The sequence below is a fragment of the Haliotis rufescens genome, unplaced genomic scaffold, assembly GCF_023055435.1.
Source record: "Haliotis rufescens isolate VD_foot unplaced genomic scaffold, xgHalRufe1.0.p SCAF_17, whole genome shotgun sequence".
In the NCBI taxonomy this organism is placed as follows: Eukaryota; Metazoa; Mollusca; class Gastropoda; order Lepetellida; family Haliotidae; genus Haliotis; species Haliotis rufescens.
Window position 1 is genome coordinate 29,935,091 of NW_025963857.1, and position 27,376 is coordinate 29,962,466.

Below are 27,376 nucleotides of genomic sequence, written 5' to 3' on the forward strand. Positions count from 1 at the left end.
ATAATAGATACTTTCCCACAGAATCTAAAACTGTGACGTGTATTTGTGTGTATGATGTAGTTTAAGTTTTCGAAACGTATTATAAACCTAATCTCATCTTGGTCTACACTAGATCTACAGTATACAGTCACATTGCCTGTCGTTTCAAGTAACACCATGAACAGTTTAACCTGGAGAATTAGACCGATGCAAATGTCAAAATATTATTTTTTTACAATGTTACTACTTTTCATAGGTCCTTTATTGAGTGGTGACACTTAGAATACCGAAAAGCAGAATTTGTCAATTTTGTTTACAAATTCAGGTGTAAAAATCACGTGATTTTCATACGCGTTTGATAGGCTGCATTCATACAACTTGTCGCATGTCTTACTCCGTACAACTCACGTCCAACAAGTTGCATACGTCAAAAGTTGGTCCGACTTGCGTGTTCACACGATGCAGTTGGTTGCATACAACAAATTGTATACAACTAGTTGTACCGTGTGAATGCCCCTTAAGGCGCCGCGATTCGCTGTGCAGAGTTGCGTCCCTTGGGCACGCCAGAAACCTATGATTGTGGCCCCGATTATGTTTCTAGGTTTGTCAGCACCATACCCGTGCTCGTGGGTTTCACCGAAGTGAAAAAAACGTCTGAGACCTGCACCACGTCGGGTTTTCCTCAACATTAAGCTGACACGCCGTGATATAACTGGAATAATGTTAAAAGCGGTGTTTAACCCAACTCACTCACTCAGTTATCTAATTTACCTTCCGCTCTCTTATTATGAGAGAAGGGGGCACGGGTGACCAAGTCGTCTAAGGCGACGCGATTCGCTATGCAGAGTTGCGTCCCTTGGGCACGCCAGAAACCTATGATTGTGGGTTCGCCCCGATTATGTTTCTAGGTTTGACAGCACAATACCCGTGCTCCTGGGTTTCACCGAAGCAATAAACGTCAGAGACCTGCATCATTTTGGACTTTCCTCCCACATTAAGCTGACACGCCGTGATATAACTGGAATAATGTTAAAAGCGGCGTTAAACCCAACTCACTCACTCACTATTATGATCCTATGTATCCACTTTCCTTCATTTCACAAATGAAATAATATTGAGTAATACTGCCATGTCGCCATATCGCAACATCGCTATGTCGCTTATTTGCCATTTCGCCGTATCGTGTTACCATACGCAATGTCGTGTCGTGTTATCTCAATGTCGTGTCGTGTTCTCGCCATGTCGTGTCGTGCTATCGCAATGTCGTTGTGTGTTATCGCCATGTCTTTGCGTGTTATCGCTATTTCGTTTTTGGCAGTATCGCAATATCGTTATATCCTGTCGTGATATCTCAATGTGGTTTCGTGCTATCGCGTGGATATGTCAGGGCGATATGGCGATGGCCCTTATCAGCCACCATACAACTGTATCCTTGCACCCATTTTACCCGGTGGTGTCATGTATTGGTCTATGTTAACCCTAAACATGCTCTGTCGTGCAGCTTTGAGTGAAATACAGTCAAATACAGAATGGAATCAGACCAGTCAGAATCAAGCATCCTTCAATGGCATAGTAGAAGTAGCAGTAACCGAGCTATAACAGTCTGCGCGAAATACGCATATGTCGGAAAGCGCCAGTTAAATTCCTAATTTAAGTAAGTATAATTGTCACTACATTTGTACGCCTGTGAAGGGTGTCGCCGGTTTGCGCACATCTAGTCCCGAGTATCATCAATAAATAGCTGTGCGGCAGGTGTCAGACTGGGATACCGGTAAAATGAAACGGGGGATATTAGTCCTAACATTCACATGTGCGTTCCTACTGTTGTTAATATGTTTCTACGTCAAACAACTACCTGGATATACTGGGAGCCAAGTCGGAGAGATATTTGCAGGGACAGGTACTGTTCATTTCTTGATATTCTGCACATTGTATGGGAAACCACCCCATTTTGGTATTGCGCACTGCTATAATGTGAACACGAAGATGACTAAGAACTGATTGTACATTAACCTAATAGTGAGTGAGTATGGTTCTACTTCGCCCTCGACAAAAGTCCAGCATTATCATGGCTGGGGACACCAGAAATGGGCTTCATACCTTAACCTAATACTTCTGATGAGGATTTCTTTCAGCTAAATATATTATATTGGCATGCAAACATCAATACAATTATGTATAATACGTGGACATGGTTGTATAGCTAGTTCTCCGGTGTTTGACCTTTGTTTATCCACGTTACATAAATATTTGGTGATTTTTAACATAGTATCAAATTGCCAGTGTGTAAAATGTATGCTTCATCGACATGCTTCTGAAAACTCATACACCAGTTATTTCAGCAGTTTCTTAATATTGTATTAAATGCAACATATCCATTATTGAGTAAGTAACAGTGTCGTAAATGAAATTAAATGCATTATGATATTATTTGGATCTTTAAGTAATCCTCAATATATTTCAAAATCAGATGACAAGTACTTACTCATTTTACCAGGATGACTTGTTGACAATATTAATTAAGGCATATACACACATGTTCGTTTTTTGGTACCCTGAAACTCACACGCGACGCTAATCTAGGTGTGTTATATAGCAATTTTATTAATAATAATAGTATCGATAATAAAAGCAAAATTTCCATAATCAAAAGAAATGTTTACTGAAATCAAAATACAGTGTACGATTCGGAGCATTCGTTTATATCACCAAATATATTAAACAGCCAACCTTGAAGACATTAACATCGATGAAATTACAGTGAAACTCCATTAATCCGGACTAACCAGTCCCTTCCCAGTGAAATCGTCCTGATTAACAAGTTTATTATCAAAACCATCCACGTTGGTACATGAGCATATTTTACAGAATAATTAAAATTGTGGACATAATTACACGTGATGAAATACAGCTACAAAAATTATGGTATGATCCACAAAATTATTTGTTGCTGACAGTAGCGAGAATAATCGAAATACATTTAGAATGTTTCTTGATATATCTAAGTCTTGTAGGACATAACACACGTTTCTATTTAAATACACTTGGGCAAGTACAGTCCTTTTCCTGTAAATAAAACCCTTTCAATATTCATATGAAATTTCTGCCAAAACAGATTTACGATTCTGACTATATCATAAGCATGTGTTTGTGAATCACTATCAATTAGTGATGATACCAGGTGTTCGCGAAAAGGTGAGCGATGCTGCCCGACCGGTTGCACCGTCATAAACACATGCCAAGGCATGTCAATTGTTCATCTGAAAAAAACACAGGGATGTCCTCCTCATTCAACTTCTTGAAAGCTTTACTGAGGCCTTGAATATTGTAATCTTCATCAAACAACTTATCAGTAAGAGTCGTATGACGCTCTGTGAAATTTTGTTTGAAAGAGCATGCTCGATTGTACCTCAAAAGTTGTGAAATGTATACACCAAGGGCTGGAGCTGCAGGAATATTGCTGGACATATAGGGAAAGTTGAAGTTGTTATACAGTCTTGTGTTTTGTCACTCTGAAATACATATATCTGTGAGAGATAAAATAGGGACATTTAAAGTGAAGTTCATCTGCAATCGATTGAGAGTCCCACAGACGGCATGTTTTGTCCTCACGGGGAGACCACGCCATCTAACGGTCTCTATCAGTTGACTATGATTAGAGGTTGTGCATTTAAGTAAAGGCATTGTCATTTTGTGGTGAAGTAATACATATTTTTCGAAAGAAGGGGAATCTCTGAATACAGAATTCCCTCACAACTAAAGGATGCATTATTTCCTAAGGATTGTATAAAGTGCTCCTGTAGTACATATTCCACTTGCGGTAATAATATATAACCAATGTCGATTGAAGTTACTGGGATTGTGAAATACTTCACTAACTCTAAAGTGGTCCAAAACTTTATTTACATCAGATTACCAATATTATTTTGTGTTTATCTATACAATTGTCAAGTTTAAGAAACTTCAGTATCATACAAAAGAAGTTATTAAATGCATTAACTTATCATTCTTTTTGAAAGTTGGATTGTTTAAAGTTTTCTTCCCAGTTCTCCGTATACTAGAAACTTACAGTAGAGTTCCTTAAACTTGTTAGTATCTTCAGAAACTCTAATTTGAATGTTTCTATTACTTCTAGTTGTCCATAACCCCAAACTTCACAATCATACAGCAGTATTGGCAGCACCATTACACCAAAAGCCTTAATAATGCAATCTATTGGTGAAATAAAATTCAACGTTTCAACAATTCAACAATTGTTTAATCTCCACTTTGGATATATCAGCAGCATTTAGTACATCATCATCGCAGTCATTTGATACTTTTATTTTATCTACTATGAATGGTGCCATTTAAGCTTTTTTTTAAAATCATAAACATTTGAGTATTTTCTTCTTTAGATTTCAGATTAAATTTGGGGTTAAGGAAAATCCAAACGTTTTTTGGCGAGTGTTTCATCTTAATCATTTATTTACCATATTTGCATGTTTATTTCTGTTCAAATACTTTTATAAGCCCTTGCCTGTAAGCTTAAATACAGATTATTAACATCATCGTTTCCTCTTTTGAAAATAAGAGCTTTTATATATCGCCGGATTTCTTTGCACTCTTTTCCAAACCGTGGCTTTCTTTTTTACCCATTAACAATTGTAACATACCTGTGTGGTGTGCGTCAGTGCGGTCTGTCCTAATTTCAAACTCTCTCTGTGCAGCTATATATAGACGTCCCCAACAATAATCATCATTGCGACTGGGCAACCTGACTGAAGGCGTAACTCTGTCAATAGTTAAGTGAGATTAATGTATTTCCTTGACACTGTACGCAATGAACGAGCAGAGACCTGGCTTATTAGTTACTTGCAAGCAGACAATGATTAAACAAGATATAATATACTTACCAAGGAACTAAATCATGTATAAGGTCTTATAATTACACCTCGGATTTTCTGTCGTGCAATATTGTTGTTGGACATATTTTTATCACAACGGCCTAGGAGATCCCACTGGCATCTGTCCGTGTTGTGTTAGCAATGGAAGTACTCTCCTCAAACTGATTGTTTTACTGTTTCACGATGACACAATGACAATGGAACTGTGAAAATGAGCTGCGAGAGTCCATACATATTTTCAGTCAAACTTTCCAAAATCGAAACTTAATAATTAATTCTCAAAAGTAAGAGCATCATAGTTTTCTTGAATTACATAAATAAGGTGGACAACTCCATTATTCCGTATGGTCTCAAACTACATATGCCTATGGGTGTAAACTATATATTTACAAACACTAGCTATAGGTCCCCTATCTTTTCGCTTTCCGGTTGCAGCTCTTTGAGGAATGGTTGAGAGCAATGCTTCTGGCGAGTTCTGCAAAACTTGGAATTCTGTACTTTGTGAGTTTGATTAAAAGTTCATACTGACTTGAGTTGGAATTCTCATTCAGGGGAGAAGAAAACATGAGAGCATAAGGAGACACAGCAACAATAACATATTACGTTACAATGAACACATTTATGTTTTATTTAAAATCAATACAATATCAATGTTTGCTTAACCCCTCATAATTACCACGTACTTCTTTATAGTTACTTTACTGTGTGCAAACAACGTGTTTATGCGCTACTGCATGCCGTAAGGTGAGGTGAAATGGGGTTTAACGCCGCGTTCAAGGTTGTTTAACTTATAACTTGACGTGCATACACCTCTGTGTGTGTGTGTGTGTGTGTGTGTGTGTGTGTGTGTGTGTGTGTGTGTGTGTGTGTGTGTGTGTGTCTGTCTGTCTGCTTGTACTAGTGCGGCCTAATGCCGATCTTATAGTGATAGCCCACTGAGATACCATGCCGCAGTTTTCTATGAATGCCCCACTCAGACATAGTTCTGCACGAGCGATCATAAATTATCATTCACAGGCGCATTATAAACTGAAGAAGACTAAGTACTGATTGTGTTTTAACCAAATACTTTTACTCCGCGGATATTTGCGAACCTAACTGTCCATTTTCTGGGTATATTTAATTCATGCCTAGATAAATAATGTAACTTTATCAGCTGAAAAAAAATGTAAATGGTAATAAATTCACACCAATCGACGGCACACCTGCCGTCTTCATGTTTACTTTCCTGGTGTAAATGTCACGTGACCAGACAAGGGCTGTCCTCGTAAAATCTAAAACTATGGAAACAAGTAAGGACCATTTGTCAAGGAAAACTTATTGATTTTTTAGAACTTCCCTCTCTGTAGTATAGATTTTATGAAAGAAAAAGCTGCATGTTTACAGGTTTTGCCCAATGGTGAACCACCCAGAAATATCATAAAACTACTGTGGTATTTACTCTAAATCGGATTTTGACACAAGAGACTATCCATACATGTAATCCCGGTCACTCGATAAACCAGCCAATCAAATGATCGATGTAGCTTTATGTTCCACTTCAGTGAGAGTGCGGCCATGCCGCGAGTGTCATTTTCAGTGGAAATACCACTATGTGTTTACATAAATAAACAAGTTTTGAGGTAAGATATTTGAAAATTAGATTATATGAATATTACTCTGAATATTCAGCGAATTTTCGTATGTGATCGAACTTTCATGACACGAGGAAATTAAAGAAAAAAAGACGAGGGACAGTTGGTTATCACACAATAAAGAACAGCAAGGATAAAAAAAAAACGAGGGTCGTTTTTTGCTTATATGAGATATCAACATTATTTACAATCTCTTTAAGGATGTTGATGAAATGTACAAGCTTTAAAGATATTTACCCTTATTAAAATAATCCCTGACTACAATCAATGTTGGACAAGTCCATTTTATGAACAGGAGGGTTAAGTTTGGTATTTTATGAATATTTTCACAAACACAAACAATTGACGGTCATTATCTGACAGGTATATTTCCTCTCACTACGGATTGCTATATCTTGCCCACTTTTGGTTCACGATCATTCGGTCATTGCGTTTATCAGCGTTACCCAGCTATATCTAAAAGGAACAACTCACTATCCTCTAAACCATATCGTCGTCCAATTTACGATGTCATAAAGTTGCGAGCGTATGTTCGAATCTCCCGAAACGAAGTCATGATAAAACAATGTTTTATCGTGAAATAAACCGTGAGAGGGTTATCCTGTATTTTGTACTGTTAATACTATTACTTTTCTATATATTTCTAGATAACATTTATTGAACTTTCTGTTTGTGCTGTAACGTTGATAAACTATTTAGGCTTCCATTTTTAGTTTACGACCATAATAGTATGTTCTGTGATGAAGATGATGAAGTGTCTCTTTATTTTGGAATGTTGAAAAGAGATACGGTATAACAATAGAGACAATATTCAGCACAAATGTACATGCCGACTTGCCGAAATGTTTTTTTATCTCTTATCGACAAGTGTTGATACATTTTATATCAAAAGTCACGATCGTGAGATTCTAATTATCACCCAAAATCATTCTTCTATCATTCGGCCCTGTGGATGAGGCCCCAGTCAGTCCTCAGTTCAAATCACTCTAGATCACTCTCTCTTTTCATGCGTGTAAGGGGAATGAAGTTCTAGGCAGTAGTGTATCTATAATATCTCTATAAATAGTTATATAACTGTGTTTTGAAAACTTGTTTAAAAACGACATTTGTTTTGCAAAGGCATTTATTCATTCATTTCCAAAACACTAAGGGTTGATACTGCATCCTTGATACATTAATGTGGCATTCACAATACATATTCTTTTCAACGTACATTAATAGTGTGTTTTCGCGTATTTGTCAATTGTGTTGGACTCACAAGCAATAATTGTAATTTGTGGTGACATGTGAACATAAAACGCCTTATGTAAAGCATGTAGTAAATAAGATGGTAAATAACAATATTCAAATCGCGTTATAATACAATGATACATCTTATTTGATAGGCATTACTAAGAAGTTGACGGGTGACAACTTGAAGGTAGACACGATTTTATGGATAACAACTTCTTTAATACTGTGAAAAGCGACATTTCGGTATAGATTCTTATACCAGTCTTGCTTGACAACGGTATAAGGATCTATACCGAAACATCGCTTTTTACAGTATTAAAAAAGTCGTTATCCATAAAATTGTGTCTTCAATGATACGTCTGTAATCCTAAAGCTTATGTTCCCAGAATAGCCAGGAGGAAAACTGATTATATCAGAGAAGAAGTTTGCCATTACATACATGCACAGACATCATCTGAATATAACTACATGTATATATGTAAATGTTACTATATATACTCTACCTATCTACACGAACTATTCGAAAATTGGCCTGTTATAAGATTAAAAATGCATCTCAAAACACTAGAAGATGGTAACAAATAAAACCGTTATAGCTGCAATGAGGAGTTGCATTAGATACAGTTTGTGACAGAGAACTTTTAGTTCGAAAGGATTCAATAGATAAAAGACATTTCACATTTATCACAAGTGTATTCGGGACATTTAATAATTATCATTGGATTGGTTCCTGGCTATCGTCCATTAGTTAATCAAACAAATAGAGAGTTTCAAGGTATATTTCATTTGGAGCTTCCGGATGCGTGTCACAAAATCAATAGAGAGATGAGCAATCTGGCACGTAGGCTTCTATATTTTTCCGATTACGACACACATGAGTTCATGGTCAGATCTAACGTTTAACGAATCAAAATGAGGTATTGTGACATGTGACCTTCAACATTAGGAGACGAGAGCACGGTTTGCAATCGATCGAGTCGAATCCCGATCGTTCTAAGTTTCCCCCAGTTAGTGACGAGTCTGGCCGGTCTGATCCTGTCCTGTATTGATAGATGGGCTGAGAGTAAGTAAAACTATGTGAGTATAAAACTGGTGTTGCGTTTCTTTATTATGCGTGTGTGAATGCTGATAGAGACAACTTGGAGTAAGTGTCGTTAGACCAATCACTCCTTGACGGAGCCGAGCCGCGGCGGACAAGGCGAGTGGCAATGTCATGGCGTAATTGACCACAAGGACCAGGAACGGCAATACAATTTGTAACTGTATCAGGGTCGCACTGGACGCCCGAAAGCAGTTACGACATGGTGGAGATGCGGGGTAAAGAAAGGTGTCATCGGTAGAAGGGAAGTCTGACACGTGGACATTACTCACGGAACGACAATAGGAAAAACAAAGAAGGGATCGTCTTAAACATTTTGTTCAAGAGAAAACCCGCATACTCCACCATGTCGTAACTGCTTTCGGGCGTCCAGTGCGACCCTAATACTGTTTAAAAATATCAACGTATAATTAACTATTATCTGTAACCAAAGAAATAACCGGACCTGCGTTTATATATCTCTGAAACGTTATCATATTTAACATATGTCTAAGTGTATATGCTGATACTAGAACATCGTACTTATTACGGAATGCCACATCATCTAAACGCAATTTACGTGTTATTCGCTTAAAAATCGGGTAGTCTAGCTGTCTGTAAGCGTGGCTGAGTTAGGTGACATGTAAAAGAGGGATCTTTAAAGGAAATAGGATGTGAAACGTATCCAATACTTCCAACTATCGTGATACAAATTTCAATCTGTCAGGCATAACACTTACATCTGTAGTATGGTACGATATCTAAGTAAATACCACTTTAAAATGTCACTGTTCATCGTATTTAAAGCAGACTAAAGTGAATCTCATTTCCCCACACCATCAACGGAGTCTCGCAAGTGTTCGGTCAGACTTGGCCCGGGCAGACAAAATCAATTTAAACCTCACATGTGTATCATCAAATGTGTTTACATCTATAGGATGGTATTATATCTACCTAAATACCACTTTGTGGTGTGACAGTACATCGCATTTAAAGAAAACTGGTCCGTTAAAGTCAAACCATTTTACCTCATTTTCTTAAGAAAATCTCTGTCACGTGTGTTTGCTCCTCCTTGGCAAACATCAAAAACATCGAAAACCTCACAAATGTATCATTAAATGTGTTTGCATACATATAGAGACTAGTATTATATCTACCTAAATACAGGGCGGTCGGGTAGCCTTGTGGTTAAAGCGTTCGCTCGTCACGCCGAAGACCCGGGTTCAATTCCCGACATGGGTACAATGTGTGAAGCCCATTTCTGGTGTCCCCCGCCGTGATATTGCTGAACTATTGCTAAAAGCGGCGTAAAACCATACTTACTCACTCACTCTACCTAAATACCATTTTATAGTGTCACAGATCTTGCTATTTTATAAAACAAGCACGTTGCTCAAAGTGAAGCCCTTTTCCCTCACCATTCTCAGCATAGTCTTTATCAGATGTGTTTGGTCTGTGTTCAGTCCGATTTGGCCCGAAAATAGTTTATGTAATTTCATCAGACGACGTTTAATAAGTCACACTTTTGTAAAAAAACGTTTATTCCTTATCCGACCATTAAAGCGTGTTGTGATCACTATATACATACATGTCTATATCCTAAACATGTTTGGAATTGTTTAAAACTCAAACATGTTCATAATCTAAACGTGCTTACAACCAAATTGTGTTACGAATAATAATACATGTACCGATGATTTAAATGTTTGTCAGACCTTTGCCTGAAATATTACAATAGGACATGCGATGGTTACAATAGGACAGCATCAATTCAAAGGGTTCCCCAGTACATCCACGACTCTTGCATGCTGATGTATTTATCAAAGCAAGATGGAAACCTACACCTTTCAGAGAATCCAGTATTTTCGCAATATGATGTTGTGTGACTATTTATTGATTTCATTGCCCGAAGAAATGTTCTCTAAAAACCTTTGTAAATTTGATATACCAATTGTTATGACAGTTGACTGTTGCTGTTGAGTCGCGAAAGAGTTGGATATGGAATGCCACTATTCAGTAAATTCCAAATCTCATTACAATCAGATCTTAGTACCTGCTCCTGCTACACACATATCTGAGGTCATCCCATTACAGGTCACGTCATTGTATAAATGTAATAACCATAAGAAGATCCAATAAGATTTTGCTCTCAACATCGTTGTCCTAAATGATGGTGCAAAACTACTTTTCTTTCTTTTTTACAAAATAATTTGCACCATTTTTTCCTTAACTCACTATTATAAGGGTAACGCTATTTTTCACGGCATTATCATTTGCAGAAGCCCCAGTTCTTCCATTAACTGCCCAACGAATATTACGCCAACGTTATTATAGCTAAAATGGATAGAATTTGTCATCAAATAAAAATATACAACAATATCGCTTTTAAAACTTTTACTGTCATCAACACACATCGAATTTCACTGATCCACTTTTACAGATGTGAAAACATCAATATGACGTCACCTGACGGGCGTGATAATAGGCCCTCGTCAAGCAATATGATGCATTATTATGCCTCAAAGTGAGATTGACCAATCAGAGAGTAGAACTACTAACCCTATATCAGTATATCAGTAAAAGTCCAAGATGGTTGTTACTGACCTAATATGAGTCCGTATACCGTAAGTAACAGCCATTTTGGATTTTCGAACACCCACCTTACATATTTGACATGACAATTCTTGTAAAGAAATACGTCATTCGACACTGTTTTATGTTTTAATATCATTAATTGTGATGTGCAAAGACATTAACTTTCAAAGAAACCACGTTCGTGACTTTATTAATAAAAATGAAAGAGAAAAAAAGCTTACAACGGAGGTAACTGATTTGTAAATAGCAACGTCATAGAACATAATATAGGATGACGTCACAAACAAGAAACGTGACGCCAATGACGTTACCAAGCAATAGGAAAGATAGCAGCCCTTTGGAAGGGGAAGGCGGACTGCTATCAAGTTACAGTTGCCCGCAGATTTCAGAAAACATGCTGGCATATTCATGAAAATACTATCCATTTTACCTATAATACTTGTTTAAACCTTCACATTTAGTGTATTATATATTCCATTGTTAACGTGTATGTTTTCATTAAATCGGAAGTATCGGAAAGATATGTACTAGTGCTGTCGTTTATGCCGGTTGTAAGTGTCAAGTTTTCATGTGTGATAAAGACACCAAATTATGTAAACTTTTCGGCACAATAAATTCGTTATGATGTCTTTAGTTACTGTATACGCCTCGCACACTATTGTTCTACCAACCTAATTTGACACCGCATACGGCAACTAAAGACACCATAACTTATAATATCAAGTTACAGTGACCCGCTCATTTCTGATAACACGCGGGCGGTTTAATGATAATTCTATCCATTGCAGCTATAAAGATATTTGTACCAATATAAGGTTGAAGTGTTATCAAATTATTACTTCATAATTCAGGTGAGTTACAGATCCTTGTGGCTCTATTTTCTTATTTCTCTTATTTCTTGTACTATTTTAAGTAATAAGCACGATCTCATGAACGAATTTGCAGCTTTCTTACACGCATACCTAGTCCACAGTGGTAACACCTCGTCAACATTAAATCGAGATCTTTCCCTGGTCTACTGTGCAGCAATCGTGATTGTTAGATTATATGTACACGCCTTATAAGACCACAGTATTAAGAAGGAGGATTATTTTTGACAAAAAATCCAATGGACTATCTGGAAACGTAAAATTTATGGATCTAGGATCTGTATGTCTACAAATTAATATTGATATTTCAGAGACCTATTTCAAAGTGGAACAGTCAGTCGATGGTATTATATAGACAGTAGTATAATCATGGCTTTTATTTTTGGAAATTATGGACTGATATTGCAGTATGTTGGAGAATATGGAATGGTATTGTAATATGTTGGAGAATATAGAATGGTATTGTAGTATGTTGTAGAATATGGAATGGTATTGTAGTATGTTGGAGAATAAAGGATGGTATTGCAGTATGTTGGAGAATATGGAAAGGTATTGTAATATGTTGGAGAATATAGAATGGTATTGTAGTATGTTGGAGAATATAGAATGGTATTGTAGTATGTTGTAGAATATGGAATGGTATTGTAGTATGTTGGAGAATAAAGGATGGTATTGCAGTATGTTGGAGAATATGGAAAGGTATTGTAATATGTTGGAGAATATAGAATGGTATTGTAGTATGTTGGAGAATATAGAATGGTATTGTAGTATGTTGTAGAATATAGAATGGTATTGTAGTATGTTGGAGAATATAGAATGGTATTGTAGTATGTTGTAGAATATAGAATGGTATTGTAGTATGTTGGAGAATATAGGATGGTATTCCAGTATGTTGGAGAATATGGAAAGGTATTGTAGTATGTTGGAGAAAATCGAATGGAATTGTAGTATGTTGAAACTCTTCTGATAGACAGGAAAAGTGGCTCTACTGTAAGGGAACTTTATTGTACGTAAATTGGTACATATATTTTATCAATGTAAACGCATTCCCACATACACCTGTGATGTGTTTGGCTTGGCTGGGTCAATTCTGTACAACCGTATTTCTGATTATAAGGTTTGAGTGTTTTGAAAACATAAAATACTTCACGCCAATGAACGTATTGTCACGAATATAAAATTTATATTGTAACATTATAAACTATAAGGCATAATAGTGATCATGTGTATGTCTTTAGTAGGTTGTCTTTAAATACATGCTTGAATTGAGAGTATGTAGACACTTTAGTTTATGTTAAGTTAATGTTATGTGGATAGACACTTCTAAAAAAGCACAATTCTTTAACAGTGCTGGAAGTGCTTTAACACTCATTAACACGTGTCGTGTCAGTCCACTTCCAGAATAAACACGTAAAATGTTTAACATGAATGAGCAAATGTTAATTGGGGAGGCCCAACACGTTAGTTACAACACTGCAACTTCCTGCCCAGGACATCACACCTCATATGCGAAGGTCAGTGAGAAACCTTATCAGATTAATATTTGTCGAGTTTTACTGATACACAAGACCTCTTTTTTAATTCAGTTGCTTCACCACTTTACTTTTGTATTGTTCCACCCGTGTATTATTTCCCACAAACAATTCCCCGCAAAGCCATGAAGTCTAAACCCCCTATCAGCATGAAATTGTTTACCATGTGCATCAAGTTTTGTAGTCACGACATCTCTGCACATTAAATCGTCTGTTTCATTTCGATACAGGTGTAGTTGCTTGTATTTGCGCGTTGTCTCTTCGTCAGCGTTATTTATGTCAAAGAAATACCCTCGTTGTTGCTTTATGAACATAAACGTCGCTACGATCCCTCGGAATGATTTTATCATTTCATTATGTTATTACCTATTTGCTAGTCTATGAAATGAAAACAAAATATACTTGTTCTCAATGCCTTGTCAATGTATCAGGGGTTGGACACCTTCCCAGAGAGACATTTTCCCACAATTCACTTCGAATAGAGTTTCAATTTCCAATACCCATCAATATATTTATGAATGAATATTTTTTTATTGTATGGATTGCATACACATCTCACAAAGATGAGATACATTTTGCTTTTGAATAGAATGCAAATGGTTTGCTAACTGTTTCTAAAAACTAGTGGAGGATATTGGAAATGACTTAACATGGAGAAAGCATCAAACTAGTGATAGATGTGACAGATCCCACAGGCTCATTAACTTGTGATCATGTTAACGTTAATCTTAACAGTTTCGAAGAGCTGAAAAATGGGAACTGAATTAAAAGTGAGAGAAGAAATTAGTAGTCAATGTTTTTCATAAGAACGTTTCCGTTTAATAAACAACAGTTGTTATTTTAGTACTTGTCTGGTGGAATCCCATTTTCCAAACCTTCTCTTACTCTGTAACAGTACATGATGTAAACATGGGAACAAAACAATAAACGTGCAACAAAGTATACCCATGGACTTATTAATCAGCTTATTGTTCTTATAAATGTGATGAAATTACTTTAAAACGTTGTATGTATATTATATACCATGTGGGCACTTCTTCTTTTGTTACTTGCACAACAATGCGAAAAGCCTCCACAGTCACTACATGGAAGCTACGCACAGAGTTTGTTTCATTCAATGTAGCGCTCAGCACCATCACAAGGCTATGGGATCGGTTTCAATAGCATGGGTCAACACTTGATCGGCCACGATCGGGACGACCAAGAGTAACCACCCCCGCCCAAGATCGCTACATCTGACCGCGCCACCTACGTGAAAGGACGACCACATCCGCATCCCTAATACCCGGAGTGCGCAGAATCTCCGACAAGACCGTACGAAACCGTTTAAGAGCAACAGGTCTACGAGCAAGACGTCCTGTTCGACGCGTCATATTGAGTCGACAACATAGCTAACAACGACTGCATTGGTATCGTCAACACAGGGTATGACCTTAACTGCGATGGAGAGATGTCTGGTTCAGCGACGAAACAAGATTTCTCCTCCGTCGAGGGGATGGAAGAACACGGGTCTACAGACGTCGGGGAGAACGTTACGCCGGAAACTGCGCACAGGACAGGTTTGATGGGGGTACCACTATGATGTGGGCAGAAATCTCTCATCATGGCAGGACAGGTTTGGTCCATATCCAGGGCAGTCTTATGGCTAAACGATACATCAACGAAAGTCTCCTACCACACGTCCTCCCAATTGCAGCCAAAGGCAACGGTGTATTCCAGCAGGATAACGCTCGACTGCATACAGCACGGATCACAAGAGACTGTCTACACAACAACAACGTTGATGTTCTCCCCTGGCCCTCCAGATCCCCGGTTTCGAATCCGATAGAGCACCTGTGGGATGAATTCTCAGGATGTGATTCGCATACTCGTCTCTTCCATGGGCAGGGCTCTATCGATTCCAACGGGGTACATACGCGTTAATGATGGTAGCTGACCTTCACCTTGGACTTTTCCTATGTACCGATAACTGAGATGACTACAATCACCAAGTGTTCTCTCCACAACATTTTGGCTCAATACCTTGTTCGGTTCCTTGTATAAATGTATTTTCCTACCTCACACAAATCTGGCTTTGCGTTTCTTTTTTTTTGGTAGAGTAAAATTCCAATCGCCTGGAATGACTCATATAGGCAAAAATTAAACGAAAACTTCCGCAATCCACAAAAAGAATCACTTAATTAATTGCGAACATTTACCAACCTGCGACAATCGTGTCAACTCTGGGCTTCCCGAAGCAATTAACGCATATCTAACTTAACTACATGTGTACTGTTCAACTGTCGGCTAGTCACAATGAGTAGACTTGGACCCTAGTGGAACGGTTCACTAATATAAGTCCAGCAACCGAGCAATACTTACTTTAGGTTTCGAAAAAAATGTATTTATATTTATCATTTCGTTTATTTTCACAAACAAATACTATTTTTTAACAAATTTTTCAAAACAGAAATGCACAACTTACATATATATTAGGTCACTATGAACGACTGATGTTTAAGTCTTAACTTGGGGGAGGAGTTATTGACCATTTCGTGGAAGGTGAGGCCTATACATACTTAGGGATGCAGGTTAGGGACAAACTCCAGAATGCCCATATCAAGGAAAACCTTCGGGCCTAGAACAAATGTACTCAAAAGAAAATCTGGTGTTCAGAGCTGAACGCTCGCAATGAAGTCAAAGCCACAAATACTTATGCTGTACCCGTCCTTTCGTATTCTTTTGGTGTTGTTGATTAGACGAAACAAGAAGTTCAGTGTACTGACACTCTCACACGAAGAATCATCAGACAATAGATCAACCCACCCTCTCCCTTCCCTCAATCGCTTATATTTACCAATTATAATGGGAGGGCGTGGTTTGATTAACGTGGAGGCTCTTCATGATAGACGGAAAATGATAAATACAAAATTCTTTGGAATAGGCCCGTGTACAGCCTCAGAGGAGAACGCGTGAACGTGACAAAAAATGCTATGTACACAAATCACGAGAATGCGACAGGGACGTTCTCGCGATCTCGCATTTTCGCACTTTTGGCATACATTCTTCAAAAAAAGAAACGCACAGGTAGATTTTTAGAAAATTTATTGTACCTAATAAAGTCGATATATTTAATTTAATATCATAGATACAAATCGCTCGATAGTCACATGTTGTCGTTGTACAAAGGCATTGAAAACTGTTCATTGACATGTCACATAAGGCAACAAGTTTGCGCTGAACTCAGTATCTCGTGTGACCGCCCCATGCAGCAATCACGGCTCTGCATCTCCTCGGCACTGACTGGATAAGTGTACGAATTCTGTCCTGCGGAATTCTGCGCCAGTCTGCTGTAACGCGTTGGCCTGTTGTGGGATTGTCTGCGGCGTGTTCTGACTTTGATGTACACGTCGATCGAGTTCATTCGACATGTGTTCGATTGGGTTGAGATCTGGAGATGTCGACGGCCAGGGCAAGACGTTAATGTTGGCATTATTTAGGTAGTCTCCCTTGACACGATCTGTGTTCGGTGGAGCGTTTTCCTGTTGAAACAGCTCCCTCTGGTGGTCAATGATTAGAAGGTGGTGAGGTTGAAGAATTTGATTCGTGTAGCGATTTGCTGTTAAATTTCCCTGAACCACAGCCAAGTCAGATCTCGTGGTGTAGGATATGACCCCCCACACCATGACACTACCGCCACCGAAATTGTCGAAATCACGTACACAACTCTCATTTCGACGACGATAAACACGTTGTCTTCCATCTCGCCGGTGAAGAGGAAATCGTGATTCATCGCTGAACCACACTCCAGTTTCTCAAATTCCAAGGCTGTAAGGTATGGCACTAACGCAAGCAACGCTGTCGATGGACCTGTTGCAAACCAGGGACGATAACTGGTCTTCTGGGTCGGATTTCAGCCTCGCGAAGATGGTTCCCGACAGTCTGGTCCGATATCCTCCTCAAACCAGGGATGCGTCATGCAGTCTCCGTAGCTGTGGCATTGCGATGACGTAGGTGGAACAGTCGAATGTAGCGATCCTGTGCAGGGGTGGTAACTCTTGGTCGGCCAGTTCTCGGACGGTCTGCAGTGGAATTGAACTGTGTGGTTCCTATAAATACAATATGGCTGCTGAGTGATATTTCTGATGTGCATAAGACAAAACTATTATTTTTGATTTATGATTATGCCAGATGTTTCTGTAAGAATACGTTTCCTTAGTCCCTTTGTGGGTAAATGTCCTTGAATACATATTTGACCATAAATCAGATGAATTCATCTCATCCAAAGCTTCCAGAGATGTGAAGTTTGTTCTTGTTGCTCGATTCCTCAGTTTCTCCGCCCTTGTTTGACCTTTCGCAGTTTGTAAACAGTAATATAACCAGTGTAAAAAGTACATCTAATCAGCTGCACTCAGAAATATTCCAGCGACTTGACGACTGTCTGTAAATAATCGAGTCTGGACCAGACAATCCAGTGATTGACACCATGAGCATCGATCCACGCAATCGGAATACAATGACATGCATCAACCAAGTTAGCGAGCCTGGCCACCGGATCCCGTTAGTCGCCCTTTACAAGCATGGGTTGCTGAAGACCTATTCTACCCCGGATCTTCACGGGTCAACTGCAGAGGTAGAAAGATTTGGGATGTCATGGTTACCAATGACATCACAATGGTCTGCAAAGCATTGTAACGCAATTTCATTGAAGTCATATATCCTTGGAGACTGGATCTCACACAGCGAAATCTACCGTGGAAGATAAAGAGTTTTGGATTATTAAAGAGAATTTACTGTAAAACTTTAAAAAAATTATGAACGGGTTTCTGTAAGTAATGTTGAATCTTTTTTTCAGTGACTTCGAATCCGACACTACAATACAGTTCATCGGGAAATAAGCCATCTCAAGAAGGGAAGGACTATTTGAGGTTCACAAAATGGTGGCAAGCATCGGCTCTGTTTAAATGGTAGGTAGAGATTATTATTGGGGACGTTTACCATTGCAATATACCAGAAATGGAGAAACTATTACAGTTTAGCATTAGATATGATTAACCTGGGTCACAGACACTTGCAACGTTATTACTCAGTCATTCGAGTCGATATCTTGCAGTACATAAACTCTTTACAGGTAGATATTTACAAGACGCACTATATACCCGGTCAGCACACAGTGTTAGTTGTTGATATTGGTGCCCCGGAGCGCACAACCTAGCCTAGCTAGGCTACGGGTGAGACATTGTTTTCTTCTCTGGACCAATCTTTGTACAGCCAAGGTCATCTGACATAAATTGAATTATAAATATATACAATAGTAATTAATGAGGAGTACGGGGCGGACCATTTGATTTCTAGGGTCGGGAATTTTTAAAAACAACAAAACAAACACAGCTCATACTTTAGTGTAAAAAAAACTCAGCCTCCATCTGCTTGAAAAAAATAACTCAGCCTCAATAAAAGGCTCGACCACAATTTGGCCATCCTCATCAATACCGAATATTTCGTTAGCAATGTCATAATCTTTGACAGAGAGGTATGACCATGAGAAACAGTATGAATGCCAGACCCCACGTCGCACTTTTTTTAAGTTTCTCGAAAAAAAAAAACAGTTGCAAATCCTGTGTATAAAAAAATATGAGTGAGAGAGAGAGAGATTATGTGTGTGTGTGCGTGCGTGCGTGTTTGTGTCTTGTGTGTGATTATTAATTATTGAGATTATTTTACATGCGCTTCAAGAAATCGGAGATCGGTTATTGTTTTACTTCTTCTTTTTTTCGTCTGATAGAAACATAACATTAGAGATCGTATTCAAATATCATGTTTGTCTTTTAATAAAACATTATTAACTGAGTACTCGTTTGATCTTGGATTCATCATTGTGTACTGTCAGAATGGTAAAATGCTAGTCAGCAATGCATGCCTGAAAGGCGCTGGAAAGTCTGTCATCGGCTTTTCTGGTTTATCGATCACGTGATTGTCTGATTAGTTTACAGGTGGGCGTCGCATGGCAGGAATACTACTGTGCGGCATCAGACGTTAGATACTTACTTGTTTATGCGAATTGTGAGAGTGGCGGATGAGACATGCTTACCCTTCTCGCGTACACCTGGTCATAGCTGAGTTTCATTTCCCATAATTTTCACAGCTATTTTGCCCTTTACGCTAAATGGATTATTTTTTGGTGGATAATCTAGTATGTTTATTTATTCTCTTGCATTGGCAATTAATATTTATATGTGTATGTATGCAGAGTAGTCTCCCTTTGGCCGTAACGCACATTTTGTTACCATGACAGACCTGCAAACATCATTCAAATCTCATCACGGGACTCGAAAATTTTATTGCCGCTACATTGGCGCCCAACATGGGTCTGAGTACGGTATTATCAAATTTGAGCAAAAAATGTCTCAGTACCCTAATGAACGGCCCGGAACGTGCCTTCTGTTGACGGGTATGTATGTAACAGGACGAAGAATCACCCCACAGATGACTTCTTTATTATCTCAGTTTGCTGAGGGGTTAACCTCTTTGGTCCGTGGTTCCAATCCCTTCGGAAAATGTATGGCTGCTACAATTACAATGTGATAACAAGACGCCATTATGATGTTGCAGGGAGTGGGAGAAGCCAATGGAATACAGCTGTAAGACAATAGTGCCAATGGGAAACTGGCATGTGTGTATGGACCATCCGTATACGATCAAGCCACCTTGTATTGTATATTCCTTTGGGTACGTATACACTTTCCTTTAGACCCTTCCTAGTGATACCATTAAAGGCTGATGTTCCCGTGTACATAACGGAACGTTCCAGGCGACTAACATACATTTCTGTAGATCACGCGCCAGGCTCAGGGACTTTAGTTATTCCCGAGAATACTGGTGGGTGGGGAGGTAATTGGGTTCTCTAACAAAATTTACAGCCACCAGTTTTTCGAAAATAAGTGTTTTGACGTCATACTATTGTTCTAAGTGTGTATTTGCCCCAGGTTTTACTAAATCTTGAACGACCAAACGGCCGGTGCGTATGTGCATTACTGTTGAATTATTCATGTCAAAGAAATACCATGGAAACGTGTATTCATGATAATATTACACGAGGATTCAGTGTTTTTCGATGTCTTTCTGGTTGACATAAAAAAAGAAAACATTTGTGCATTACAGAATTTCCAATGACTGGACATTTGACGACGCAATGGGAAAGCATGGTTGTGAGGTCCATTGTTTTGATCCAAGGTATGTATGTAACACTGAGACAAAAACCTCGTGAACTCTACCTGCTTAATAGGGGGCACGGGTGGCCCAGTCGTCTAAGGCCCCGCGATTCGCTGTGCAGAGTATGATTGTGGGTTCGAATCCCGGTTCGCCCCGATTATGTTTCTAGGTTTGTCAGCACCATACCCGTGCTCATGGGTTTCACCGAAGTGGTAAACGTCTGAGACCTGCATCACTTCGGACTTTCCTCCCACATTAAGCTGACACGCCTTCATTTGACTGGAATACTGTTAAAAGTGGCGTTAAACCCAACTCACTCACTCACTCACTTGCTTAATAAGTAACAGCTGTCAGAAGGTTAGTAATCACCGAATTTACCATCCTGCGTCCTAGATTGCACGCGGCAGCGTTTGAGAGAAGGGTATCATATTTCTACTTTCGACCAACCTCGACCCTTTTCGCAAACCGCAAAAAGCCGGAATAAAGAGTGTTAACAATTATAGAGGTATTTCATTTATGGATATTTTTTTAAACTGATTCTGTTCAATTCTTAATGAAAGTCTTCAACTGGTTTCAAGTATATATGAGAAGATCCTAGAAGCTCAAGCAGGATTTAGAAAAGGTTACTATCCAGCTGACTATATTTTCACATTTAAGTGCTTAATTCAGAAATATTTAAGAAAGAGTGTTGGCCGATTTTATTGCGTCATTCATGGACAATTAGATAATGTGATGAAAAATATGTACTGTTAAGGTCCTGTCTGCTGTGAGAGCAACCATCACATCAATCGGGGATTACTTCGAATGTCTAAGTCGAGTCAGGCAAGGGTGTGTACGAAGCGACTAAGTCCCTTTCTCTTCACAATGTTTATGTCTGATTTTTTTATCTGAGCCGGTTTTGTAGAATAACTATTATTATTGTATGCAGATGATCTATGACCTCGGATTGGCAAAGTCAAAACAATATAATTTGGACAAGACGTTTAACTTAAGCTTCAGGTATATCGATGGTGTAATATCGTGCAATAACCATCAAATCGCCATTTCCCTTCCACTGATTTACCCACATGAACTAGCAATAAATGAGACCAGCGAGACAGGCTCATCTGTTTGATATTTAGATCTATGCATAAAGATTCAGAGTGACAAAATACTCTCCACAAGACTGTGTGACAAGAGAGATGCTTTCAACTTTCCCTTCATGTCGAGCAATATTCCTGCAGCTCCAGCCCTCAGTTTGGTGTCATTTCACAACTTTTGAGGTATAATCGAGTAAGCTCTTTCTACCAAGATATCAAAGAGCGCCATACGACTCTTGTTCAGAAGCTGTTTGATTTAGCTTACAACATTCAAGGCCCCAGTAAAGCTTTCAAAAAGTTTTATTGTAACGTTTCCAAATTTGACGCATCAGTGACAAAAATTATGTCCGAAGCAATTCCCTATTTTGACTTTTACCATATGTTCCCGTGGGTTTTTTCAGGTGAATAAATTCCTTGCCTTTGTATGTGTTTGTGACGGGTGCCACCGGTGAGACAGGATACGCTCACCTTTTCGCGAACACCTGGTACCATCACTATTTGACAGAGGGGCGGTCGGGTAGCCTAGTGGTTAAAGCGTTCGCTCGTCACGCCGAAGACCCGGGTTCGATTCCCGACATGGGTACAATGTGTGAAGCCCATTTCTGGTGTCCCCCGCCGTGATATTGCTGGAATATTGCTAAAAGCGGCGTAAAACCATACTCACTCACTCACTCACTATTTGACAGTGATTCATAAACACATGCTCATTATATAGTCGGAATTGTACAAACGACTCTGCCTTTGGCAGATATTTCTTGTTTCTTATTTAAATAGGTTAGACGTTATCGGCGGTCCAAGCCTGTGGGGTAACTGCCCATTTCAACGATTAATCATCGGTACCGAATGGTCTTACCTTCAAATGCCACTGCAAATCATTACATGTTATCTTTCGCCTGTACTGTTATGTAATTTGTCATTTACTTCTCTTTTGTAAACTGTATTCCACATATGTCAAGGGGGAGCACAGGATGACCCAAAAACGAGCATTTATGAAAGTGTAGAAAACTTAATTCAAGATTAGTAAACATCAATCACATTAAAATCAAATTATAGTTCTCGCTACCGCTAAACAAAGATCTGAGGACATCCCATTACCGGTTACGTCAGATCTAGACCGACCTTCCGCGAATTTTGACCGACCAATGGAATGACTGACAAGAAGTCGTCTTTCTGATTGGTCGCATGAAAGGTCGTTCTGACGTGACCCGTGATGTGATGTCCTCAGATCTTTGTTTAGCGGCAGCGAGAACTAAGATCTGATTTTAATGAGATCGAGTAAATATATTATTGCAGTTGGTAAACAAGGAGAAGACGGTCCTTTGAAAGATGGATAGTAATCTCTACTAAGTGATCAGTAAATTGCACGAGTATACGATAGGCCACATATACTAGTCTTATCAGTAAATATTCAGTACATTCTCCGAGCATGTTAGTATCTAAGTGGACAGTGGATTTCACTTAGTAAGTAGGTAAACTTAACAACGTATTTGTGTCAGTGTATATGTGTAAACCCACAAAGTGTACAAAGTTAGATCACAGAATAGACAAGCAATGTCGATTTACGTATCATTTTCTTCTCAAAGTAAACATCTGTTCTTATTACTGTTCTTTTCCTTCTTTGGGACCAGTCATTTATTGTGTGTGTGCGTGGGAATCAGAGGTTTTTTATGCACTTTTGTACTGGAACTAATAACTAACTACCCTTCCCTGTGCTTCATTTGGGTGATCCTCCCAGAATAACTAAACGCAGAAGCACTTTATATTTTATAATTAAATGTCCATTTTACAAGACCCTATTTGTATTACCCTCCCCTAGAGACGGTTTTATTTTTGGTTACCGTCCCCTGATTCTCTATAGCAATAAATGACCCGTCCCTCATAGGTCGACTAGTGTAACGTGGGACAATGTCGTATATATTAAGATTGAGGGCGTTGGTTTAACGCCAGTTAGTAGTTCAGGCTTTTCAGTTATTTCAGATTTCACGGCTTGCCTCTTACATCCTATGGAATTTGTTTCGGCGGATAATCGAGACTGGTTGTTCTCTGACGTTATATACGACTTTTAACACGAGTGCTGATAAACCTAGATATATATTCAGGGGGAATCTAGTCCTGTGACCACTACCTGACTGAACACTACATTTCTGCTCTTTAAACACTCCTCAGATGCCCTCTGAACACTCCTTGTCCTTTGCAAACTGCCTTTTGAATACCTGACCGTTCTTGAAGCACTCTTCTCTCATCTGAACACACTTAAACTGTCAGCTTATCACACAGGTATATCTCCTACGATTGCAATATTTTTGGTTCGCTGACATGTGTCCATTCATAAGGACCGACATAGATATCAGTTATACTCATCTTCATACGTTGGAGGTGGTGTAGTGGCCTAGTGGTTAAAACGTTCGCTCGTCGCGCCAAAGACCCGGGTTCGATTCCCAAAATGGATACAATGTGTGAAACCTATTTCTGGTGATATAACTGGATTAGTTGCGTAAAACCATACTCACTCACCCATACGTAGACAATGTCCGCCTTTCATGAACATCACCAGTGTGAATATATTATAATTGCAAGCATCCTCTCTCAGTATAGGAAAACAGGACTTTAACAGAAGCCCGAACGTCCATTTCCACAACCTCGGCATCGCAGGGTATGACAGTGACACATTTGAGGCACGAAAGGATGTCTACGTCCATCACAAACAAATATGGAAAATCAGACGCCTCAAGTCTGTCATGGAAATGCTTGGACATGCAAATGTAAGTCCCAATACAAATTACTTTATCAATGAAAATTAGGTGAGTGATGGGTGCTACCGGCGGAGCAGGGCACGCTTACCCTTTCCGCGGACACCTGGTGTCATCACTGATTTCCACCGATCCATGGATATAATTGTCATTACCATTTTGCCTTGTGCGCTCAGTGGAATCTGGTTCGGAAGATTTTTGAGGCGTTGATGTTTTCAACTTCCTATCATAAAAATATTGTTGTCACGAAATAATACCCTTGACAATGGGGACTCTATTGACAACGTCATGTAAAAAAACCTTGTTTTACATCTCTTTTTTTCAAGTCAAGGGGTAGGTACATATACATGTTGATAGAGTCTTCGTTTCATTGTTATTCCATTTCACAAGCACTTTAACTTATACTATTTTCACAACTGTAATTAAAGAAAACAATGAAGAGCGAGTGAGTGAGTGAGTATGGTTTTACGCCGCTTTTAGCAATATTCCAGCAATATCAAGGCGGGGACACCAGAAATTGGCTTCACATGTTGTACCCATGTCGGGAATCGAACCCGGGTCTTGGGCGTGACGAGCGAACGCTTTAACCACCAGGCTACCCGACCACCCCTACAACAATGAAGAGTGAGTGAGTGACTATGGTTTTACGCCGCTTTTAGCAATTTTCCAGCAATATCACGGCGGGGGACACCAGAAATGGGCTTCACACATTGTACCCATGTCGGGAATCGAACCCGGGTCTTCAGCGTGACGAGCGAACGCTTTTACCATAAGGCTACCCGACCGCCCCAAAACAATGAAGAAGAGAGAACACTTATGTAATATGTTATTAATGTTAGTCAGGAAGTAGTTGCATGAAAAAGTTCAACTTCGCAATGGAAAATAACTCTAAGAAACAGAATATGTCTTTAAACAAAACACCTTGTATTTCCTTTAGCCAACATCTTAATCGAAAACTCTTTAGGATTTATTGATATAACATTTTTTTCAACTTGTGCAAAAGAAACTTTTAATAGCTTTAAACCAGTGGAGAAAAATGCTAAATCGCAAAACGTTTATGATTAATTAATGTAAAAGTTTTGATAACCTTGAATTACGTTATTTCTAGAAAACCATCGATGTTCTCAAGATTGACGTAGAAACAAGCGAGTGGCCAACGGCGAAGGATCTAGTGGGGTCGGGTGTGCTCTCCAAGGTCAGACAATTCCTGATAGAATGGCACCTGTTCTTTGACTATCCCAGCACGGACAAATATCTTGAGTTGTACAATACTTACATGGCTGTGAAGGACCAAGGATTCTCCACTTTCAAGGTAGATTTTCATCACAACACCATAAAGAAAAATAACCTGCTGTTTCAAGCTGACGTGGATTACGTCAACACGGCGTATAAAGGGAAGTAATTCTTACCGGGCCAAGAAATGGACATCACTCTTTGCAGCTACCTACACTTTGGTATGAAGTCGGGCAATTGTGCCTACTCTGTATCTTAAAGAAAAAAAATTGTACTGTCGGAAACGCTCGGAAACTGCTTTTTGCCCATTAAAACAAGATAGAATATTTGACAGACTGTTGTTATTGAAATATCGAGTAACTACCGATCTAATTTGAACGAAAGTTCAGATGTTTTCTAAGTCCAATGATGGAAGCCTGAATCTTAATATAGGAATATGCGCGTGTGAGTCAGTTAGTAAGTGAGTGAGTGACTATGGTTTTACGTCGCTTTTAGCAATTTCCGGCAATATCACGGCGGGGGACACCAGAAATGGGCTTCACACATTGTACCCATGTCGGGAATCAAACCCGGGTCTTCGGCGTGACGAGCGAATGCTTTAACCACTAGGCTACCCGACCGCCCCAGTAGTAGTAGTAGTAGTAGTAGTAGTAGTAGTAGTAGTAGTAGTGTAATAGTAGTGGTATGAACAATAATAATAATGTAATATTCATGAAGAATCTTATCCACAAATGATAAGTCAACTTGAAAATATTCAGCTCCTCTCTGAAAGTGCATCTAGAAAATAACAACTTGACGGTGCAATTGACGTTCACATAATGCATGATGCATTACACGTGCAAAGCCATGGCACACGACATGGAGTCTGCAGTTGGACATGTATAGTTTTTACACTTCAGATAGATAAAGGGAAATCATTTATTAGTTTAGATAGGGCGTATTTCCGAACTGTCCAAGCTCTGGGGCTTTCATACCAACAGGTCTTCGCCAGGATAAGTAAAACAAAGAAGGTAGGGGTGGTGTCAAAAACAAAACCGGGACGTAAACGGACATTAGACAGCTTTGATACAGGGGTGATTAGGCGTACAGTGTACACGCTTTATGAGCAGAAGGTACACCCATTTTGTAGTAGAATTCGACAAGAAATTACAGACATAATTAATGTTTCCTGGACTATATTAAGTATTGCTCTCCATGAGATTTGATGTAGATACAGTGCGCGTGGCGATGACCGAGCAGTTTTCAGGGGTAAATATTCCACCCTCTCTGTGAGGTCACATTATCATGACAATCGCAGTCAGGGCTTCCAGATCATTT

At 39.0% G+C, this 27,376-nt stretch overlaps 1 protein-coding gene across 3 annotated transcripts; it reads left to right on the plus strand.

Annotated features, from left to right (window-relative positions):
- Window positions 1-1,442: 1,442 nt before the first annotated feature.
- Window positions 1,443-26,387, plus strand: LOC124117213 (probable methyltransferase-like protein 24). 3 transcript variants are annotated; one of them, XM_048397866.1, is made up of 6 exons: window positions 1,443-1,633; window positions 18,641-18,752; window positions 20,398-20,514; window positions 20,947-21,018; window positions 24,667-24,838; window positions 25,935-26,387. In XM_048397866.1, coding segments are annotated over exons 1-6 (768 nt in total). In that variant the 5' UTR covers window positions 1,443-1,632; the 3' UTR covers window positions 26,229-26,387. The 3 variants fall into 3 exon arrangements, with proteins under 3 accessions (XP_048253823.1, XP_046334939.2, XP_046334938.2); XM_046478983.2 differs by lacking the exon at window positions 1,443-1,633 and adding an exon at window positions 1,666-1,879 and having other exon boundaries at window positions 24,667-24,832; XM_046478982.2 differs by lacking the exon at window positions 1,443-1,633 and adding an exon at window positions 1,671-1,879.
- Window positions 26,388-27,376: the final 989 nt, after the last annotated feature.